The sequence below is a fragment of the Mya arenaria genome, chromosome 13, assembly GCF_026914265.1.
Source record: "Mya arenaria isolate MELC-2E11 chromosome 13, ASM2691426v1".
NCBI lineage: Eukaryota > Metazoa > Mollusca > Bivalvia > Myida > Myidae > Mya > Mya arenaria.
The window spans coordinates 9,691,699-9,714,505 of NC_069134.1; the positions used below are offsets into that span (position 1 = coordinate 9,691,699).

Genomic DNA, 22,807 nt, shown 5'->3' on the forward strand with positions numbered 1-22,807 from the left:
TCGAACTGATGCACCTAGCAGTCATCTCGTGGCATTTTTTGGTGAGTTATAATTCACCAGCACTCATGGTAGCTTGTGAATCCAAGTCGTGACAGTGTGACAGGGTCTTAAGATACTAACAGCTGGAACACTTCAGCAAAGGTTGATATTTGCTCAAATATTGTCTTTGAAGACCACAATTTTCAATCATGTTATAAATGGCATTGAGCAATTTCATTGCTACGTGATTGGTTGATTGACATTGTCACGTGATGTTATTAATTTATTGTTAAAGGCTCATAATATCCATGCATGTACTGTTGTATTTATTAGTCCTCATGGCCTAATGGATAAGGTTCCTGTTTTCTAAAAAAAAATAAAAATACTTGAGCGGCGTGGATTTGCATCCCGCTCAATGTGAAATACTTTTTATACTGTAATTGTATTCTTTTCTGCAATTTCAATAACATAAAGTAAAATAATGATAAAATAAGTGTTTTCCCTTGCATTAACAGGAAAACTAATATATGTGTCACCATGTGACTTTCTCTTTCAAATTCTGTTAGAAAATTTATTGTTCTTTTTTTGGTTACATCTTATTTTTCTATGCTATTTACTTTCATAATTTCCTAAAGAGACTTTTGTCAGTCATTTTAATTGCAATTGAGTGTTTTGACATTTCTGATAATAATTAAGATGAGGAAGCAGTAAAATCTTATCAGTTAGTTATCTCAGATCATAATCATAAACCTTACTCTTTGAGACTTTGACACTTCTCAATTATCTCAGACTTAATCTAATTGTAAATTTTATTTTTGACAATAATTATTTTTGAGTGACACTTTCTAAAATCTTCGATCATTATCTTTTTATCACTTAATTCTGATTGGTAACTTCTACTCTTTAAGTTAGTATATAAGTATGTACATTTTTCATTTAGGAAAAGAGAAATATATACATTAGAGATACATATAAACTAGGAACTTTGTACTTCTTCTTTTACTAAGGAAATATCGTTGAACTACTTTTTTTTGTGACTATATAATTAATTCACTTACTTTCATAACTTAATATATCACATGGACTATTGAATGTTTCTTGTTAAATAAGTCTTTGGATTTATCTTTGTTAACTATTCAACTTAAATGTGGAATTAATAAAGAACCAACTTTTAAAACATCTTAATTGGACTTGAGTTGTTAATCAAAGTGAACCATTAAACGTGATCTGAACTAAAACGGTAACTCGCAGTTGTGCCAGCTAATTCCCCAAATTAATGGCCAACTGCACGTGCCCCTTAGACAGTGTGGCTCGGGCTCGTTGACCACCCCTACTATACCGGAGTGTATATACTGGCCCGTTCCCGACGCTGCACGACATAACTGGGGTGCGCGGTGCCATATGGTTCAAAAACATAAGCAAGTACCTTTGAGCAACTTGGCACTTGTAAATCAAAATATCTTGCAATTAAGAGCATTTATATAAATATGGTAAAAAAAAAAGTAACCCACTATTAATCTTGTAACAATCCAAATTCTTGGCCAACATAAGAAATGGAAACACTTGATAACCTTAGTGCAACCACATGAATCTGATTAGAGATATCAGGGTGACTAAAGGCATGTTCTTGAATGTTTCTTCTAAAAGTATATATAATGGAATTTTTATAAATCATCTCTCAATATTACAGCTCCCTGGTGTGATGGATTGAACAAAAACTGTCATACAAATGTGGAAGCAGTGCATGTATTGTTTGAACAATGATATAACTCAACAATGATATCTTCTTTCTTCACATCAGAACACTTCATAATAAAACAAATGCAATTTTGTCCATTTTATGTATAGGGTGATTTAAAACACTGTGAACATTGAAATACACTGCTTCGAATGGGTGCTGATGATTTTACAATATTCAGAAAAAATGAACACATTAAAATATGTCTTCCATTATGATATATCAACTATATATAAGTGCATCAACTTTATAATCATAAATGACCATAACTACAGCATTTAACCAAAAGCCAAAGAAAAAATAATTCTTATGACAATTATAGGCTCGGTAATTAAGTACTTGAATTATCATGTTAGTGAATGCGGATATTATTAATTTGTTTATGTGGTTCCTGAGAAAATTGTTGGTAAGATATTTCATCTGTCGATATATACTCGAGTCGTTAGAGGCGGATCCAGCATTGGCATTCGATGGGACACAACTCTGGGTAGCAACTTCAGAGATGTGCCCTGGTTTCAGAATAGTGCGGGAGGTTTGTTGGTCTCCAAAGACATTTGTGACTATTTTGAGTCTGAAATGATGCATTTGGGTTTATTTTCATTTATTTTCTCCCATATTGACGTAATAAAAAAAGTTCACTTGGACAATTTTAAATCGCCTAGCGATCATATAGAACACTAAGACTGAGTGTCACAGTCTGCGAAATAATGTGCCCGATGCCCGGGGCAAGTAAAAATCCCGCCGGGCAAGTAAAAAATCGTATTTGCTTGCCCGATCGGGCAAGTGAAAAAAGAGAACGAAATCTTTTATCCGAAAATCAACAAACAAAGTAAATACGCTAAATTTGATGACGTATTACTCGACTTTGTAAAAGTCGCTAAATTTGATGACGTTTTACGCGGTCTGTATCGACTGGTACACTTACTCCGCAGTCCGAATCAATAGACGCTTATAACTATGCGTATAAAATTGAAAGCCGATTGGACGCTTGATTTAAACCAGTCCGATGCAAGTGTTTCAAAGACGAAGGTCATAGATCAGATTGTGTTGTTGCTGAGAGGTAATTGCATGAAATTTCATTTCAGAAAATTATTATACCGTTACATGAGTAAATATGTGCCTTGTAGTTTTTCAGGAAACGAGTGTTATGAAAGACTTCTTTGGTGAAAAAGACGACGATGATGATGATGATGATGATGTCGAGATGACAGAAGATACTGTTTTCTCTCTTCTTTTGTCATTTAGAGAATGAATAAAACAACTCTGATGTGATCTTTGCTTTATATTTTATTTGAAATTTATTCGGGCAAGTGAAAATTGGTCGGGCAAGTTCATCTGAAAAGTTATTTCGCAGACTGGTGTCACAGAACTAATATAATTTCTTAAAAATTCAACGTAAAATAATCATTGTTCAGACCGTTCAACGAGGATGTAGGTGCACTTTTCATACATTTCAGCTTATATTTCACTGGTAATTGAGCTTTCGGAAATAAATACAAACAATTCAACGTAAATAGGCCACAACAGGCTGACGTCTGACCTCTTTATGAGCTGGTGGATATATTGATTGACGAGGACGTCACAAGAGGGATTATGACTTACCGAACGCTTGCGAGAGTATGGCGTCGACATCTGTTTCTGACAGTGTCCAAGTGACCCAACCGGAGATCCGACAATTCCCCTGTCTCCGCTTGCATGTTGCACGTAATACTCCAATTATATCCAATATATTATCATACACTGTGACACTTGATTCCACAGAGACAGTTTCGCTTTAATTCACTGCTAGGTGCAGTTTCCCAAATATTGTCACAGTACACAAAAGATATCTGAAACCGTCCCTTGCTAAAGTCTCACTATCATGTGTTCATCTGTTTTTGATTGTTTTTTTATCAACTCTGCCAATCTCTTCAGGTATTTCTAGGTAGTTTAAACTGGCTCGGATGTAAACTTTACAAAATATTATATTCTGTCAGTTTGATAGCCCAAGATTTTCCCTCCTTTCACTAATACTAAAAATAATATTTTATAGCATTAATTTATGCTGTACTTACAATTTGATTTGGTAGATTATTATATTCATATCCACTTTAATATTTTGTATACATGTTTGAAAGTGAGTATAATTCAAGCAATGGATGGTAGTAGTATCACTTTTCAAAGACATTCATCCAATTGATTTCTTTTAAATTGAATTAGGTTTATAAACCCTCTTTTTGGAGTTTCAGTCTTCAAATCCAGAACATAATTATACAATATGCAAGTGATCCACAAATGTTTCTCTCATTCAAAACAAACTTCACGTATTATACTAATCAATTAAAATAAATTGTATATATTTTCAACATGTTTGTATTGACTAGCTAAATAAATATTTATTCACTTGAAAACACATCAGAAATCTCTGTTGAGTGCAATTCAATACAATGATAGTTCTTTACAATTAAATCCTCATGCTCTGTAAGCAGTTTCAAGTCCACAAGCTTTTTTCTTTGAACAGTAAAATATAATGACTGTTCTGCACTATATCAAAAGTTCAGCATCTTCGTAATCCAGTGGTTTCAGCATGCTATCAATTTAGTATCTCAGTACCCAAACTTCACGGTTAATTGTATATAAAACTACAAATATAAGAACAAGAGGCTTGTTTCACAAAAAAAACACAAATAATTATTATCTCTCTGAAGAGAGGAAGCCACCCATAAAGAGCACTTACAGGAAAAGCATGTCCAATTTGCCAACTACTACAATGAAAATATATGTATCCGAAGATTACCTAGTCCAGTCCAATCTAAACTAATCACTTCTGATCTGAAGCTGTTACTACACTAAAATTGCTACCATAAATGTCCACTATATGTATGCATGTGCCCACAGCAAAACACTCCGCTACTGACACTACGACACAAGTTGCCTCGCTACACTCTACCATAAAATCCACTTCATTGTAAAATCGAATAATATCAACTTTGTTTTCAACATCATACAACTGTAAGTGATATGATGGTATTTTCGTAACACTTTCCTTATAAAGCTCTTTATCTTTTTATCAATGTTTCTGCTCCAGTGAAACAATCCATCTTACAAGGCCAGCTAGCTGCACTCTGACATTTGATTTTCAGACTGGGTTTATGCATCTGTCATTTTTTACAGCCAAGCTATGTTTATAATGCAAAAATAAACTGAACTATCTTCCATTTCCTAGCCTATAAGAACGTATTAATTTGTTATAAAAGGCAGCATAATTTAAATACACTAAAAAGTAAGCAAAAAATCCCTTTTTCTGGGAGAATTAATTAATCAAAATATGTTTTGTAGAGGCTTTATCATCAGGTTATGCTTATAAAAGACAGTCAATCTTGCATTAATAAGAAAGTATTTAAAATAAGTTTATGTGATTCCAACAGAAAATTCCTCAGCAAAATTCCTGAGATCTAAATGATCTTTTCCTCACTGGATCTTCAGCCGAAATGTTTAGAAATTAACTGCTATAAGGCCAATTTATAGAGTGAATACCTAAAGTGCTGATCTGACCTTTGACCCATTCAGTTTGACCTTGACACTGAAAGTAGCAAAAACTTGTGTTCTAGGTTTTGTGCAAACTTATTTTTATTTTAATCCTGATTATTGCTGAGTTATAGATCTGACATTAAATCTTGCTATCAAAGCAGTTGCATGGATCCCAAAGTTTGACCTTGAAACATCATGGCTATGCAAGTCAGCTAGATGTAGTGAACATATTTGATATTAAAATTTTGGAAAATCCCTTTAACTATTTAAATGGTATGTGCTATGTAATTTGACTTTGAAGCAATCAAACAGAAACATGACTGTCCACTTAATGTCAATTTCATGTGCTGAACATCATGAATAGTTAAAACTTCCTTCTAACCTTTGACCCACATAGAAAGGTTTGGGTTTGGATTAAATTAGCAACAAGATTTTTCCTAGCCTAATATAGCAAATTAAAGAAAACTTATAATGTCTTCACTGTTTAAATGGGCCTCACGCCTATAAAGAAAACAGCTTCTGGTGTGGGGAACATGTTTGGCATCCATAATTGAATAATAACACAGATCTATTGTCTTCCACAAAGATTGGAATATAGAACTAATTTAAGAATGTATATATCTCATTACAGAAAACCCTTCTCAATTTCTGTGAGGACAGGTCTGAGACAGACAAATAGCAACAAATCCTCCTATTCATTATCATCTTTTCTCATCTTTTATATATACTTGTCTGGGCAGCCAGAGAGTTGGATGACAAGAATGTTACCTAATATTGGCCATTCTTTCAGGAAATTGGGTTTAAACAGTCCACAAAATGATTGGCAAAGGAATTTGTATGAGAGATATGCCAACAATCTCTACTTATGGACTGTGATTCTCTGTCATGGAAAGGTTGATATTGGAGCTACCAAAAGGCAGGTTGGGTTCACCCAAAATAATTTAGTTTAGTTTAGTTTACCAAGCTTTTGTCTCCATTAAAAAATCACCAATAAGTATGTCAACTGAACTTGACCTTTTAAGCTCTGATATATTATATTGCCTGTAATAGGGAATGGGATGCACATCATGACCTTGACCTTTAATCCAGGAACTGGGTCTGTGTCATGAAATATCATTGAGGTGTACAATACTTGTTTAAAATACTGAAACTTTATTTCAATTAAAAAAATACTTGCACCTGAGAAATGTAACTTACCCACCCACTAATAATGACACTAATTAAATGCAGAGATGGGATGTTTTAATGAAGTGGGCGTAGGCAAGTGCTAACAAAGACTGATAGATTCATTTTAAAGAAAGGGTAATGTTTGATTCTCTGACATTCTGCCAACATATAACACATTTAGAAGTTAAACTTATCATGGCAAAATATGAGTTCAATTAGGATAAGCAAAGCTGCCAATGCAGGGATAAGGGAGCTTTTTTTCAATTTTCAATAAATGTATGAAAGGGAAGTTATATACTTTATTTTCTGAATTACATAATAACTGGTCAGAAAATTATAATTTTAGCTCCAATTAGCTCTTTAGCTTAAGCTTTCTTATCATTCTTGCTGAGTGACCCACATTTCTGATCCTGTTGTCCTTCAAATGTCATATTAGGCCCTCAGCAACATAGACCATTTCTTAATTAATATGTGAAAGCACTGCCGGCTTGTTATAATATTATCCTTCTCCATATGTCCATCAAAAATGAGTTATGGCAAAAATTGATATAACTATCATCCAACTAAAAAGGTCATCAACATCGAAATAATTAATAATATTATTTATTATCACCATCAAAATGAAATGTGTCCAGCCCCTGTCAGAGAAGGAAGTAATTTAATCAGTGAAGACAGCTCCCCTCCCTGACTGAGTAATTGTATGTACTCCCTGACTGAGTAATTGTATGTACTCCCTGACTGAGTAATTGTATGTACTCCCTGACTGAGTAAATGTATGTACTAATATAAAGATTAGTGTTTGCTACAGGTGAAATGATCATCACTTAGCAAATTCTTTCTTCTTACCAAGATTGTAAATAATGGCTTCATGTCTTTCATGTGCTGTTATAATTCAAGCCGTCAAGATATTTATAATGGCCTAATGGTTTGGCCTATGTGAACTCTTATTCTGGGAATTTTTTTATACCCATTTATAATAATAATTATTCATATTTTTATGCCATTATGTAATTGAGACCAGACAGTCCTGAGTGAATTTGATTTTTTCTTATATTTCTTAACACTTATGACAAAGTCTGTGATCATTTTGCCTACAGGTAAAAGCTTTTATATCAGTGATCTTTATGCCTTAAATTCATTTTCTCTTAATTCATTTGCATGGTACCCACGGAGCTAGAATTAAAGCACTTCTAACCCAGGGAAAGTAAAAGTTTAATATCCAAGTCATTTAAATCAGTCTCTCTCTCTCTGATTTGTCTTTCCACATATATTATCTATTAATAGTGAAAAATAAAATAGTCCTGCTAAAAAGTATTTCAGTCTAATGCACCAGTCAATTGTAACCACGGCCCCCCCAGGTCCGGGGGTATACCGGGGATAGCCGGGGAAATGGGCCGTGTTTTTACCTTTCAGGTGGCCCCGCAGTGCCGGGTGAATGTGGTGGTTTTGTCTTCGAGCAAAATATAGCGGGGGGAATGGGCCTTACCTAGGGTCCCTTGGGTGTGGGTGCATTTGGCGGTGATTTTACCATTGGTTTGTCCCCGCAGGACAGGGGGGGGGGGGGGGTTACAATTGATTGGTGCATAATTAAGGAGTGAAATTGACACCATTGGAGTGGTCTAGTGGTTACGATTATGGACCAGCAATCCAGCCAGTGCAGTTGTTGTTCAATGCAAATTTTCTTGGTATATTTCCAGCTATGTTATGTATTTTATTTGTATATAAATAAATATTGATATCTACAGTTAAAAAACAGTTTTTTTTGTCTAGCTAGGTCAAAGCTTAACTCTACATACAAACATAGCATTTTGATAAAGAGTTTTAAGTTATCCTTAAAGGTTATTATAGTATGTATTTATGAAATAAACGGTTTCATGCCCTGCTTTAACGCAGCGATTAACCATGTATTTTGGTTAATACATACTAATCATCTTTATTAACTGATAGTGGATGACATTATATCTCCAGCTCACTTACTTAAACAACTCGGCCCACAAGAGTCATCAGTCATTAAATGCTTGGTTTTGTGCCTGTGGTTATGCAGTATCACACTTTTTTCTTTCTATATAGATTCTTTTTTCCTTTTAATACTATTTTCTATATTAAATCTCATTTCCATTGAAATAATAAAACCATGATTTGTATTTACATTTGGAACAATTGGAGTGATTATAAACTGGTTAGTCGATACACTATTAAGTGGTCAACATTAATGTCCAATGGGAAGGCATTATACTTCAAATTTGTCAACACAATTATTTCACCATATAAGCAGTCAGTCAGGCCAACTGGTAGATATAAGCAGCAGCTGGTTCACTAAATGAAGTAGGTAGTTTACACAATAGTGTGTAGATCACTAGTAACACAATAAAAATGGTTATGCAATTATGTCGTTTTTAACCATTCGTTTTTGTAAGTAAATACTGCAAACAGACTTGAATCATTACTATAAAGATCACTTGAGTTTAATTAAAAGTTCATTACTAGGTTGCACTCAATAAAAGTAGTATGTTAAGTGTATGCCTTGCAGCGCATGTCTGAGTTTAATGAGGGCATTCCTGTTTCACATTGTAGTATTGAATTGATTAAATAATTCATCTGATTGATATCATCCAATAACCAGATTAGTGTCCTCACAAATGGCATGGTAGTTCTGATTAACTTACATAAAAATACTTCAATCCCATTGGATAAAATATAATATCCAACACTAAAACGTGCATAGCGATTATTATAAATCAGCTCAGTTTTAAAAACAATTGAGAAGAAAGTGATATTAACTTATGCTAAGTCACTCCTGTTGGCACATTGTTGCGCATAAAAGTGTTTTTGCGTTGTGAGGGAAACCAGACATGACCAACCAAACTGTTACATGTACATAGCTGAATGCATGAACAGTCTTGTTGGTAATAAAATGCTGTTACATCTACTTGGCAGTGTTTTCATTTCTACCAGAGAGTAAATGATTTACAGTAAAACTGCGATCGCTCGAGGTCGCCAGGGACCGAGCCAAAACCTCGAGGGAACCGATGTTTCGAACGACCCGATTTTCAATTTTCCAGTTTGATATGAAATATCTTTCAGTGTATTTTATCTAGCTATTTAGATTGCTCAGGTGTTCGACAATTTGTAAGTTCTTTCTCATTTGCCATTTTGCAAAGCAAAGTGACAAGAAGGAATTCTTTTCAGATATTCCGTATTGAATCGATATGGTAGTGTTTTATTAATATTTTTATTACTCATTTAAATTTCTCACAATTAACTTCTCGTCATTAACTTCTCATAATTATCATCTCAAATGCCCATATCAACTAATATCGGTCAAGCGTTAACAGTGATAAACGGTTTTTCACACCTTATCAAATTGCCTTTCAACTGTCATTGCAATTTTTACAACTTGCGAAAATTTTAACACCTGGCAATTGTTTGTTTATTTTGGAACACGCGTTCGGGAAAAAGTGTGAAATTATGACCTCGAGGGAGCCATAAGGTTTTGTGCACGATTTGTGTACTTGGGACCGAGGATATTGCTCGACTGCTCGACATAATTAGGTTTCGAGACAGCGTGGGTATATTTTATATGAAAATAGAAGGAAAAAAGTTCGGGAGCAAGCTCCGACCTCGAGGGAACGCCGGTTCTTGAGCGACCGCTTGTTCGAGGGAACGTAGTTTCACTGTAGTTGAGTGCATTTCAGTGAATAATTCTAAATATAAAACCTCTAAACACTGAACCAAATATCTCATTGACTAATTTTAAGTAAAAAATATCATTGGTTATTTTTTCGATTATGCCTACAGTTGGGGTTTGGTGATTTAATGGTTTAGTAAATCATTAAAAAACACTTATGAAACTTATTAGCCAACATGCATCTGTAAACTACAAAGTTCCCGATTTCTAAAACCATATTAACTAAATGAAACTTTGGTGTTGAATTTTCATCAGAGTCTTTTTCAAGGATGAGATCAATGTGTCCTGGCTATTGGAGATATGAGCGTCAACACTAACTAGATATAATTATATCATAACTATATTCCGCACTCCAGAAATAAAAGGATCTGGGAAATTGACTGAGTGTATTATAGTAAATGACATCATACAAATTATATTATGTTTGAAAAATATCAAGCCAATTTTAATCATAATTATTTAAAAATAACCAAGCATATTTCATCACACTTGGATTTTAGTTGTTGCAAAGGTCGACATCTAGATTTGTAAACTAAGTGAATAAGAAACAATTAAACAAATTGGTTTTCAAAATAATTGTCAATGTTTGTTAGATCAAGATAATTGCAGTTGACAAAAAATAAAAGATGAATATGCAAGTTGAATTTAATTAGAATATTGCATTTAAGCCTAATGATGTGAGAATATGGCTGTTATGTTTTGTCATGTGTTAGGTATATATTATTATTGTTACATTAAGGGTTTCCTCCACTGGTACTCCTGAATCCCACACAGCACAAGGCTTTATTCAGTTAGAACCACTCTGTCTTTATAATTCTCTTTAGGATGATGTTTTAATAATAATTAGTGTTAACTGAATAACAGAAAACCAACAGGCAATTGTGAATATGAAACAACCAATACCTTGTTCAAAGTATGCAATAAAATTAATTTCATCAAGTCCAGGATATTTTATGGAAATCATTTCATATTTCCCAGAATATCATATAATTATATCTATGTCACCTTAACAATGTATTATGATAATTGAATTACACCAATATGTTTGTTGTAGGACATTCAAACTCTGTCTGTCTCATATCTTATTCATGATATCAACAGTACATAACGAAGTGTCAGGGTCCCATAGCCAATAAGTGCTGTGGTAATGTAATTGTGGCAATATCCAACACCATTAAGCAAAGTTGTTGGGGCATACTAGTACTGTCTGAATAAAAGATCATTGAATTAAAACAAACAAAAAAGCCTTAACATTAAAGTTTTGAGAGCATTCAATAACCCACACATACATTCCACTGTAACCATGTCCTAGTTGGTTATACACATACAACTGTGACCTTGTCCTAATGGGTTATACACATACAACTGTGACCTTGTCCTAATGGGTTATACACATACAACTGTGACCTTGTCCTAGTGGGTTATACACATACAACTGTGACCTTGCCCTAATGGGTTATACACATACAACTGTGACCTTGCCCTAATGGGTTATACACATACAACTGTGACCTTGTCCTAGTGGGTTATACACATACAACTGTGACCTTGTCCTAGTGGGTTCAACACATACAACTGTGACCTTGTCCTAGTGGGTTATACACATACAACTGTGACCTTGCCCTAGTGGGTTAAACACATACAACTGTGACCTTGTCCTAGTGGGTTAAACACATACAACTGTGACCTTGTCCTAGTGGGTTATACACATACAACTGTGACCTTGCCCTAGTGGGTTAAACACATACAACTGTGACCTTGTCCTAGTGGGTTAAACACATACAACTGTGACCTTGCCCTAGTGGGTTATACACATACAACTGTGACCTTGTCCTAGTGGGTTATACACATACAACTGTGACCTTGCCCTAGTGGGTTATACACATACAACTGTGACCTTGTCCTAGTGGGTTATACACATACAACTGTGACCTTGTCCTAATGGGTTATACACATACAACTGTGACCTTGTCCTAATGGGTTATACACATACAACTGTGACCTTGTCCTAGTGGGTTATACACATACAACTGTGACCTTGTCCTAATGGGTTATACACATACAACTGTGACCTTGTCCTAATGGGTTATACACATACAACTGTGACCTTGTCCTAGTGGGTTATACACATACAGCTGTGACCTTGTCCTTATGGGTAACACACATACAACCATGACCTTGACCTAGTTGGTTATACACATACAGCTGGGACCTTGCCCTATTTGGCTTTACACTTACAACCGTGACCTTGTCCTAGTGGGTTATACACATACAACTGTGACCTAGTCCTAGTGGGTTATACACATACAACTGTGACCTTCTCCTACTGGGTTATACACATACAACTCAACTGTGACCTTGTCCTTATGGGTTAAACACATACAACTGTGACCTTGACCTAGTAGGTTTTACACTTACAACTGTGACCTTGTCCTAAAATGTTATTCACATACAACTGTGACCTTGTCCTAGTGGGTTATACCAATGCAACTGTGACCTTGTCCTAGTGGGTTAAACACATACAACTATGACCTTGTCCTTATGGGTTATACACATACAACTGTGACCTTGACCTAGTAGGTTATACACTTTCTACCTAGCAGGTTATTCACATACAATCTAGAATTTGACCCTGTGTGTTACACCTCGTGTATTGTCCACAAACAACTATGCAAATGCCTTTGGTTCAGTAACACATAAAACTGTGAGTTTGACCTTTTGTGTAAGGCCCTTGCTATTAACCAAATTAACTTCTTTATTTTCATGGTTGAACTCAAGGTTACTGCAAAAGGTTGTATGTGCACATGTTTACTACATTGAATAATATGTAAACAACCTCATTAAACATGATACTTTTATACAAAATTTAATAGCCTGTGTATAATGGCTCATATATCAACTTCCTTTCTGTTTGTTGTGGTACATTAAGGTTGTACCTTAAAAAATACAGTTTTAATCTCACAGATAAAAATATGCTAAATTATGCTATAAATAAAGATTAAATATTTAATTTGTACGCTCAGTTAACGAAAGTTCAAGACAACTGTATATAACTAGAGACATTCTTATGTCTTACATAATAAGAAATTCATTTCAATCTTTAATATGGCTTAAAATTGTTGAAAAAATAGACAAAATCTGCAAAAATCTTATCTCAGGCAATTAAATATGATAAACAAGAAACGCTGCAATGCGCCGAAACCAGGTTTTCATTGATTGACAGAAGAACTACAGCCTATGTCTGTTTTTCTATTTTTAGTAACAGTGACCTTGACCATAGGGACCCCAAACGCAATCACATGAAAGGTATCCATAAACTCTTCCTTTAAACCAAGCTGGGTCAAGATATGTCAACCCTAACTAAAGTTATTCAGTTTCAAACGTTTTTCTATTTTTAGTAAAGTGACCTTGGCCTTGACTCTAGGGACTCTTCCTATAGACCAAGTTTGGTCAAGATATGTGAACCCTGACTACAGTTATTCAGTTTCAACCATTCTTCTATTTTTAGTAACAGTGACCTTGATCCTTAGGGCACCCTAAACACAATCCAATGACAGGTCCCCATAAACTCTTCCTTTATTCCAAGTTTGGTCAAGGTATGTGGACCCTGATTAAAGTAATTCAGTTTCAACTGTTTTTTTTTCTATTTTTAGTAACAATGACCTTGACCTTGACCCTAGGGAACCTAAACGCATTCCCATGAAAGGTATCCATAATCTCCTATTATAGATCAAGTTTGGTCAAGATATGTCAACCCTTACTGAAATTATTCAGTTTCATAAGTGAGTTTGATGCCGCCCGGCCGCTCTACCGCCAGCCCGCCCGCCCGAACAATTACGTATGTTATTCTAATAACCAGGTTTCACTTTGTAAAAACCTGGTTAAAAATACTATGATATTTTTTTGATTATTCATAAATGGCATTTCTTGAATAAATTGCATTTCTTGAATAAATGGCATATCTAAGTCCACTTTTACAATACCAATCAAAAGGATAGAATCAACAATCATCTGTTTAAATGATAGCCAAGCACTTCCACCCTGATCCTGAAGGATTTCCAGCTTTATTTCAGTCATATTTTTAATCATTCCATAATACTTTTTTCACCTTCATATACTTTATATTGCATGAACATAATCCTAATCCCAGACTTCGTAAGATACTAGAGGCACTTTGACATACTCAAAAACATTATATTATCTGTGCTTCAAATGTATGATATTATAAAACCTGAGTAGCAGTAACAATATGCAAACATTGAAACATTTCAAGCAAGAGGTCATAAATATGTAATAAACAATAAACAAATAGATCAAATTGTAACCTAAACCAAGCATGTGGACACCTTGTACATGGATCCATCTAGTAAATGTTTTTGGCAAACATCTTTTAGATAACACATGTAATACTGCATTAGACATGATCACTACAGTGATTATCAAAGGAGTAGCAATAACATCTATCTATTCCACCTCTCTTATCACTGAATTTCGTAATTTAGAACAAAATGTGTAAATTAAAGGGAAATAGCATAAAACCCAATGCATATAGATCTCAGACATTCTTTCTAATTCAAGTATCACATTTAGAAAAGTACTTTAAAGGTCATTCCATATTTTGACTTAAAAGAAACTGTGATTTTACTGAACACTATCTAAAGTACTAAATAAAATAACTTTACAATCTAAAAATGTGATGCTAGAACATGGGCCAAGAATCAACCATTAAGAATATGATAGAGTTCAATTAGTGATGAACAGAAAATAAAGCAGGTTACATAGCAGGGATTTGAACCCTCGTTATATTTTCTGAAGATCATCAAAATTGGACCCAGTAAGCGATTTACGTAATATTAACGGAAATAGAAAAATTCCAAATTCCTTGATTGTCACTGGCCGGTGCAAAAATGCAAATGCTTAGTTTATGCTACCTTTTACTACTGACACTAGTTTAACTAGTAAGCCCGGTGGAAAAATAGACTGACTTAAATATACTCTATGAAACCTTTTTTTTTGGTGCATTTGTCAGAAACGATCTAGAACAGAAAATGTGAAAAAATCCTCGATTGTCATCGGCTCGCACAAAAATGCAGACACCAAGAAAACATAGTACAACATATGTGACAAGATATGTTGTAAGACATGAACAGCCCAGAAGCAAACTCTTATGGGTGCTTCAAACTTCAAAGTGGTATTCTCATGAGTTCTATTTTACATTTGGCTAATTGACCAAGTATTATACAAAACCAAAAAATTACACATGTAATTACATACATAAAAATTCATCAATTAATGTGCTATTTTAATCACATCGTTTCATCCAAGTCATGTAAACACATCCTATTATATACTTTTTTATATCCAAGCAATTAAACTTTACATCCATGTTGTTAAACTTCCGTTTCAGAATTAAACTTCATTCCTTCAGCTCATATAACACACAATCTGTTCTTAAGTGAAATGTTACAATGCAATATACACTCGGATCACATCATCATTGTTATGGTCTATCCTGATTAGAATGATTAAATTCAACATAAACCCCAGCATACAAGTAATTATATATCATAATTGTAAAGTAGCCTGGGTCAGAACTTGGTCAATTTTAAGTAGCAAGTATAAGCTCTTTTACAGACTGTATTTATGTCTTCATTTTGAATAAATTGCATACTCTTTCATAATACCATGTGCTTCGGCCAAAAAAAAAAATACCTGTGTTTCCGTAACATGGCGAAAAAAAATAGGGTCGGTCAGGCGGGATTTTTTTTTTTTTTTTACAGTTTCCATATCATGCAATTTTCTGTTGTATCAGATCAATAATGTTATATCTAAGAGTTTAATAATTTACAAAAAGTCAGAGAAAAACAGCGTTGTTTAATGTCTGAAATCATTTCCTTACCTTCGACTACCGTATTTTCCCGCCAATTTTGCCCGTGAAATCTGTTTCTTTTTGTATACAATACTCGTTTATAAGTTGCAATTGGTTTTAAGAACAAATCCAGCACTTCAATTTCTAAAAATCTGTGAAAATGTTCTTCCCAAACAGTCAATTATCAACTAAATTTGTTAATTTGCTTGAGGAAAATCGCCGATTTTCTTGTCAAAGGTGAGCTCCTTAAACTAGGCCTTCAAGTGGAGGTAGGTTAAAAATAGAACAAGTAAACACGGACATGGATTTGTTTTACATATCTTATTTTCGTACAATCTAAATTTCATTCATATTTATATAGAATTCAATAATTTTGGTCATTGTTATAAGATTCCCAGACGACGATTATTGATTATTATTTTTTCGATCGTATGGTATTTTTTTACCAGCCTAGGCGAAATCTTGGCAATCAATTGGGGTCATACTGTATCCAACTGACCGAATTAAATACAAACCATAGCCACGCGCCTTTGATATTATCACCGCTCGTGCTCTGACGTCACAAATTGTACTGTTTGATCTGCAGCCGACTCATTCCAACAAATGTGTCGTTAACTTTTGAAGGTTTTTGTTTGGATTTCAGTTGATGGGACTTATTAAAATAAGGCAAAATAAATAACCATTGATAATTGCGGATAAATTAATGTAACGATTAATAAAATGTGTATTGGAACCTGGCAGTTAGCTTGCATGAATTCGCAAACCCTAATTGTAAAAAGCCTACATGATATACGCAAAGCCTAATCTTAAAAAAGTAAGTTTCATTTAGGACAAGAATAAATAACACCGCAAGCTATAATTTCTAAATATTTTCATTTTAAAGACTGCAAAATATGTCTCTTGTGATCAACCACGCTTTTGGACCATAAACATGCGTTTGCCCATTTGAAGATATCGGACAGCCCTCCGCCATTTTGTTTTTCTGTTGACATATTGTCTCGGTAATACATAATAAGGAATGAAAGTTTATTCTCTGGGGACATAGAAAGACAAACAACGAAAATAATGACGATATATTTAAAGAAAAACAATATTTTTTTTAACGATAGAATTAATATTTATGTTTTTACTTTTATGTTTAAAAAAAGATTAGGGTCGGCGAGGAAAAAAATGAGTCGGTCGGGTTACCGGAAACACAGGTATTTTTTTTTTGGCCTTAGCTTTGTTCAATTGGAACTTTTGTGTTTGTATTTTTGGTACGATAAACACTGGGAAACAAAGAGCATCTTGCATAAAAGAAGTTTGAACTAAAAAATATTAAAAAAAACAAACAAATATTTTTATAAACTTCCTCTGGTATTGACAAACAACCATACACAAGGATGCCAGGATACTTTTGACAACTTCTTTTGATATACTGTAAGCCAGACAACATTTTTGGACTAGGGCACTTGTGGCCTAGTTCATAGCCATAAATGCGCTATCTGCATTCTCAAGCCGCATCTGGGGGTTCACTGACGTAATGCATTCATACGCTGTATTTTGATTGGATTGCCGTTAGCGAATTTGAATAATCAAAGTAGTACCAGAACTGATTACAATGAAAACATCCAATAAAAATAGTTCTCCTAACAATTCAAGCTAACTGTATGTTCTTTTAATGAAGCACAAGATATTCATACGTAGCGAGTGAGTTAATCGGGTTAACTACATGAATGTTCTTGCATACGGTCAGATTATATGCAATAAGAATATGAACATATTGGAAAAGTACGCATCGAAATTTTTCCGTTCAATGCTCTGTATTGATAGACTGGTACCCTCTTTCTCTTTTATCCGAAAAGAAACCAGTGTTAGCTAACCGCGGTGCCCGTCGCGCATTCGAAATGTCTTGTGAATTCATACGTAAAGCGAATAAAGCGTGCGGTCTAAGTAGAAAACAACCAGGAAAGTTGGTTTAAAAAAGTATTGTTATCCTTTGTATACAATGTTGGTATTCCGAAGTCAGTCCCTGTTCTTTTTTTCGACATAATTTGCATGTTTCCGTGATATTTTCTTTTCGATACAAAGTTTTTTTAACTAACCATTGCATGGCACTTAGAACTTTTTTTAAATACAACATGATTTTTGGTATTTATCGTTCAAATACTATTAATGTTAACTAAAAACCATATGGCCCGAACCTGTATAACTCTATATTTTTTAGGAAAAGTAAATCAGGGTACCAATCTACTTATTGACCTCAAAATTTACTCTGATCAGAGCGCTGAATGATTCAGACATGTATGTTATCACTACTTCCGGATGCTGATGATGTGAATTTCATATTGTTTTATTGAGGAAATTTATCAATAAAGCCACCATTGAATGATTACCACCATCAAACGGATATATTTTCATCTTACCGTGGGTAGCATTTTTAATTTGACACGTCAATTTTCAAGCAAAATGATTTCAATTTTGCAAAATGGAGATAAAAAATATCAAATATGCGCATACTTATTTATGAAGTTTCATTCTAAATGAAGCCAAATGTATGAGATGTGCACAGCATCTGTGAATAAGATGATTGTTTACCGATGTGCATAGAAAAGTCTTGCAGCCACTCTCGGTGTAAGTACATGACAATGTGATTAACCATCACCATTGATAAAACAATCTTGCATGCTCAATTTTGATTTCCTCTCTTATAATGCACCAGTCAATTGTTACCACGGCCCCCTGGGGGATATACTAGGGAAAAGGGCTGTGTTTTTACCTTTCAGGTGTCCTCGTAGCTTAAGAACTTCAGCGAACACATTATATATTACCTTATTGGACGTGTTGTAAACATCAAAAAAATAAATATCAACATTAAAGTTATGGAAGCCAGAACTAGTGTCCTCGCAATGCCGGGTGATTGCGGTGGTTTTGTCTTCCTGCAAAATATATCCAGGAATTGCTCTTACCTTAGATCCCCGGGGTGCGGGGTTATTCACGGGATTTACCACCAGTTCGTTCCCGCAGGACAGGGATTTTACCAGGTATTGGCTGGACCGAAAGTCAAAGAACCTGCTATTCCCTGGGGGGGGGGGGGGGGGGGGGAGTGTGGTTACAATTGACTGGTGCATACTTTACAAGGTCATTTTCTGAAGACGCTTTGTGCTCACTTTTTGTTTTCTAGCCAAGAATCAGTCAGAGATACAGTATGGTGATGCATTATTGTTGATAGATCAATATAAATTTGTGAAATATTTGAGGGAAAGGTATTTGGTTAAATAATTTACAAGTGTAACTTTTGAGTTTTATTTAACAATGCAGTGCCAAATATTGTGGAGATAGAATTGAATTTGTATTAATTAATCAGTTGACTTATGGCGTTTAGGGAACAAAATTAAAATCAAAATATTCAATAAAGTTCCCTTATCACCCAATGTTGTGGAATAGTGAAGTAAAGAAGATTTAACCTCACAACAGTCTTTCTCAAATGCTGTCCAGGCTTTTTTATGCTTAAGAATAACTAACCTCTTTGTATCAGACCAGAAATCAACTTGGCATGAGATTGGATCACTATGGATCATTATGCTCCAGTCAATTGTAACCACGGCCCCCACACCCGGGGGTATACCGGGGATAGTCGGCGAAATGGTCCATGTTTTTACCTTTCAGGTGGCCCCGCAGTGCCGGGTCTTTCCGGAAAATACAGTGTGGATGTGGCTTAACCTTATGTCCCTTGGGTGCGGGGGCATTAAGTAGGGACTTTACCATCATATTATCTCCGCAGGGCGGGGATTTTAGCTGGGGTTGGCTGGACCGAAAGTAAAAGTCCCCGCTATTCCGGGACCACGGGGTGGGGGGGCATGGTTACAATTGACTGATGCATTAGCTTGTGTATTCAGATAAAGTTAAGAATATATATTTATTTATATAAGTTATACTTTGCAATCTAAATCAAAGATTAGAAAAAGGTAACCTGTATCAATAAATGCAAGTATACATAAATAACTGCAAATCTTTATGTATCATTCAAATATGAGTACCTTGCAGGGTGAATGTTATTTGTAAAAATTATACTAAGTGAGCTTTCAAGATCACCTTTCCAATCACATACACAATGCAGTTTGAAACCTGGATAGTTAAAACAAATCTTGGTTGTAGACCATTACTATTACATATTTGATAAGTCACAGACATTATAAGGTACAGTTTAAAGGGGCTGTATTCAGTTAATGAAAAAGCAAAAAATTAAAGAAAATTGTAGAAAATTGACATAAACTTGGTATCGATGTGTACAATTAATGCATTGAAACTGATACTAACTGATGATCCCCATAGTTTACAAATGATTTATTAATAGCAATTATTTCGTGTTTTTCCATTAAAAAAAGATTACTAGGTATGTCTACCGAGTAGAATTCATTCCTTATGCGTGATCTGCGGTTGATGTTATTACATGATAGTAAGTCTTCATAGCATAGTGGATACGACACTTTACTGCAATCTTTTTTCCACTTTGGTATTTTATTTACAATAACGATATCAAAGAGTAAAATATTTTATTAAAAAAGTGTCCTTAGAGTCGTTACAGGAAAGAACAACTTTTTTGGTGCCAATCTGGTGTACAGTCCCTTTCATAAACAACAAGTGATGCCAATGCTGTATTAATTTGAGACAAACAAAAAGAAGACAGCACAAAGTTCAAAAAGTGTGACCAATGTGAGAATACCTTACATAATTTATAAATTTTCATGCGATTCAGACAATTTTAATGCTAGAAATCACAAAAAATCATTCCCTTGAATTATTCCTGTCATAGTTTAAAGCTGCACTCTCACAGATTTACCGTTTTTACAACTTTTTTTTGTCTTGGAAAGAGCACATTTTTGCGTAAACATCTTCAAATCAATGATATCAGATTGCTGACAAACAATCAGCTCGTAGTTTGTCATATTTCAGTTTGAAAATTAATGTTTTATGGCTTAAACCGTTACTAACAGTTTAAGGATAATGCTTAAAACATCATTTTTTAACTTAAATATAAAAATCTGCCATCTAAATTTTTGTCATCAGTCTTATATAACTGGTTCCCATGAAATTTGCTCGTTCCAAGACAAAAAATAAAAAAGTTGTCAAAACGTTCAATCTGTGAGAGTGCAGTTTTAAACTCATAATAGAATTTCAATGCACTACATTTGACATAATTTTAAACAGATGAAAAAATGTTATTTTTAAAAAGCACAATATATCCTTTATGTGACCTTGCATTATAATGAATTTATTCAGATCATAATTAAGTGACTTTTCTTGCACTTAAATGTAAAAAAGAAAGCTTGGGATTGAACACTAAATGAAACAAGAATGAAATTAAATGAATCACAAAATATCATCAAAACTATACACACAAATGTTCTTTGATATACAAAAAAATAAAACTTTTTAGACTTTCAAAAATTTAACATTTACTAAATACGGTTATATAAGATGATGAGTACATTTGTAGGATTTGATATCCTACTAGATGTAACTCGGCTTCATTCATTTTTCTAAACTTTCTCTCAGTGATAAGGAATAAATTTTATTCACTGCAGTTGTTTTCTAAGTTTATGAAAATAAGAACAATTGAAACAATTCATTAACTACTGTTGATCAGTGCAGATTGTGGGAGGTCATGGTTAATTTCAATGAACCACCAATAAGCCCTGCCAAAATTGGATACTGATTGGTCAGTCAGGTGCTTTTGGTAGGCATGATTAGCATGAATGTTAATTTAAACCATCATTTATGAATGTTTACAAAATCATTGAATATTGAAATAACAAGCGAAATGTTAGTTTGACTGATGAAAGCCATGAAATATGTGCAGAATTCAAAGAGACCATTTTTTTTCAGCTTGTGTAAATAATGAGAAAATTGTTAAGTAAAATTATTTATTGTTTATCAGGAAAATGTTGAAATCTCATGTTTAGGCCTATAGTGATCATACTTGATTGCTATGTTATTGGCACTTATTGCAATATGTTTTATTCATTGCAATATTTATGTAAAACATTAATTATTATGTTGACTTAAGTTTGTAGATAAGAACTGATGGTATAGGTGATGTGAGAATGATCTCGATGATGAGAAGTCTTTAAAATCCCTTTTGGTATTGTGAGTTTTTGCTCCAGTCTTGTTCAGTTTAGCTTTTGAAGATTTTCAAAGTAACTGCAAAACAAGTCCAGCTGTCTAGAAAGACTATGTCAAACCCTGACCAGATATAATTTCTTGTCTTTTCAAATTACCAACTTGGCAATGGTTTTATCATAACATAGGATATTGGTTTTAAAGAACATGTTAGTGTTTTTTTTTATGTGGAATAAAATATCATAAGTGGCACTTAATTGAACATAATTTATAGTTCTCATTGATATTACACATAGCCCCAAGTACATGTTGATCTAAGATTTAAGGCTTGGATAGAGTCAGGGCAAGAAAAATGCATGTTAATACATTGTACTTTCCAACGCAAGAACTGTTTGTTTATTCAAGTAAATAAAGCAATCCCACACCAAGGTACTGCAGTATTGCTTAACCAGCTTAATTGACATCATGAGTTGGAGTTCAAATTGCTGCAATTAAAGGCACATCTAGTTTTCAGAATTATTCAAACTCTGATTTAGCAACCTTAATATAGTTATATGAACTACTTTTGCGTAATGAAAGCTTTTTTAGATTTACAAGGACGAATGAAAAGTATTTGCCAAATGTGCTGCAACACCTGATACCTGTTGCCTAGGAATCCAACAAATTCTTGGCACTCCAAATGTTACAGCACTATTCAATTTGGAGTGCCTGAAAAGAACCAACCCCCTCACTCTACACACACTTAACTAGATTT

General features: G+C 34.1%; 1 protein-coding gene across 4 annotated transcripts in view; it reads right to left on the reverse strand.

Moving 5' to 3' along the window:
• Positions 1-22,807, reverse strand: part of LOC128214151 (cAMP-specific 3',5'-cyclic phosphodiesterase 4C-like) — a 406,322-nt gene that overhangs the window by 285,295 nt on the left and 98,220 nt on the right. For 2 of the 4 annotated variants that reach the window (XM_052920462.1, XM_052920459.1), the window contains exons 1-2: positions 15,434-15,569; positions 3,320-4,338 (exon numbers count right to left, since the gene is read on the reverse strand). The exons of 1 other annotated variant lie outside the window; for it this stretch is intronic. In XM_052920462.1, coding sequence (XP_052776422.1) covers positions 3,320-3,414 — 95 coding nt within the window. In that variant the 5' untranslated portion in view covers positions 3,415-4,338; positions 15,434-15,569. Of the gene's footprint in view, positions 1-3,319; positions 4,339-15,356; positions 15,376-15,433; positions 15,570-22,807 lie in introns of those variants that run through there. One more of the 4 variants, XM_052920460.1, reaches the window with a different exon arrangement.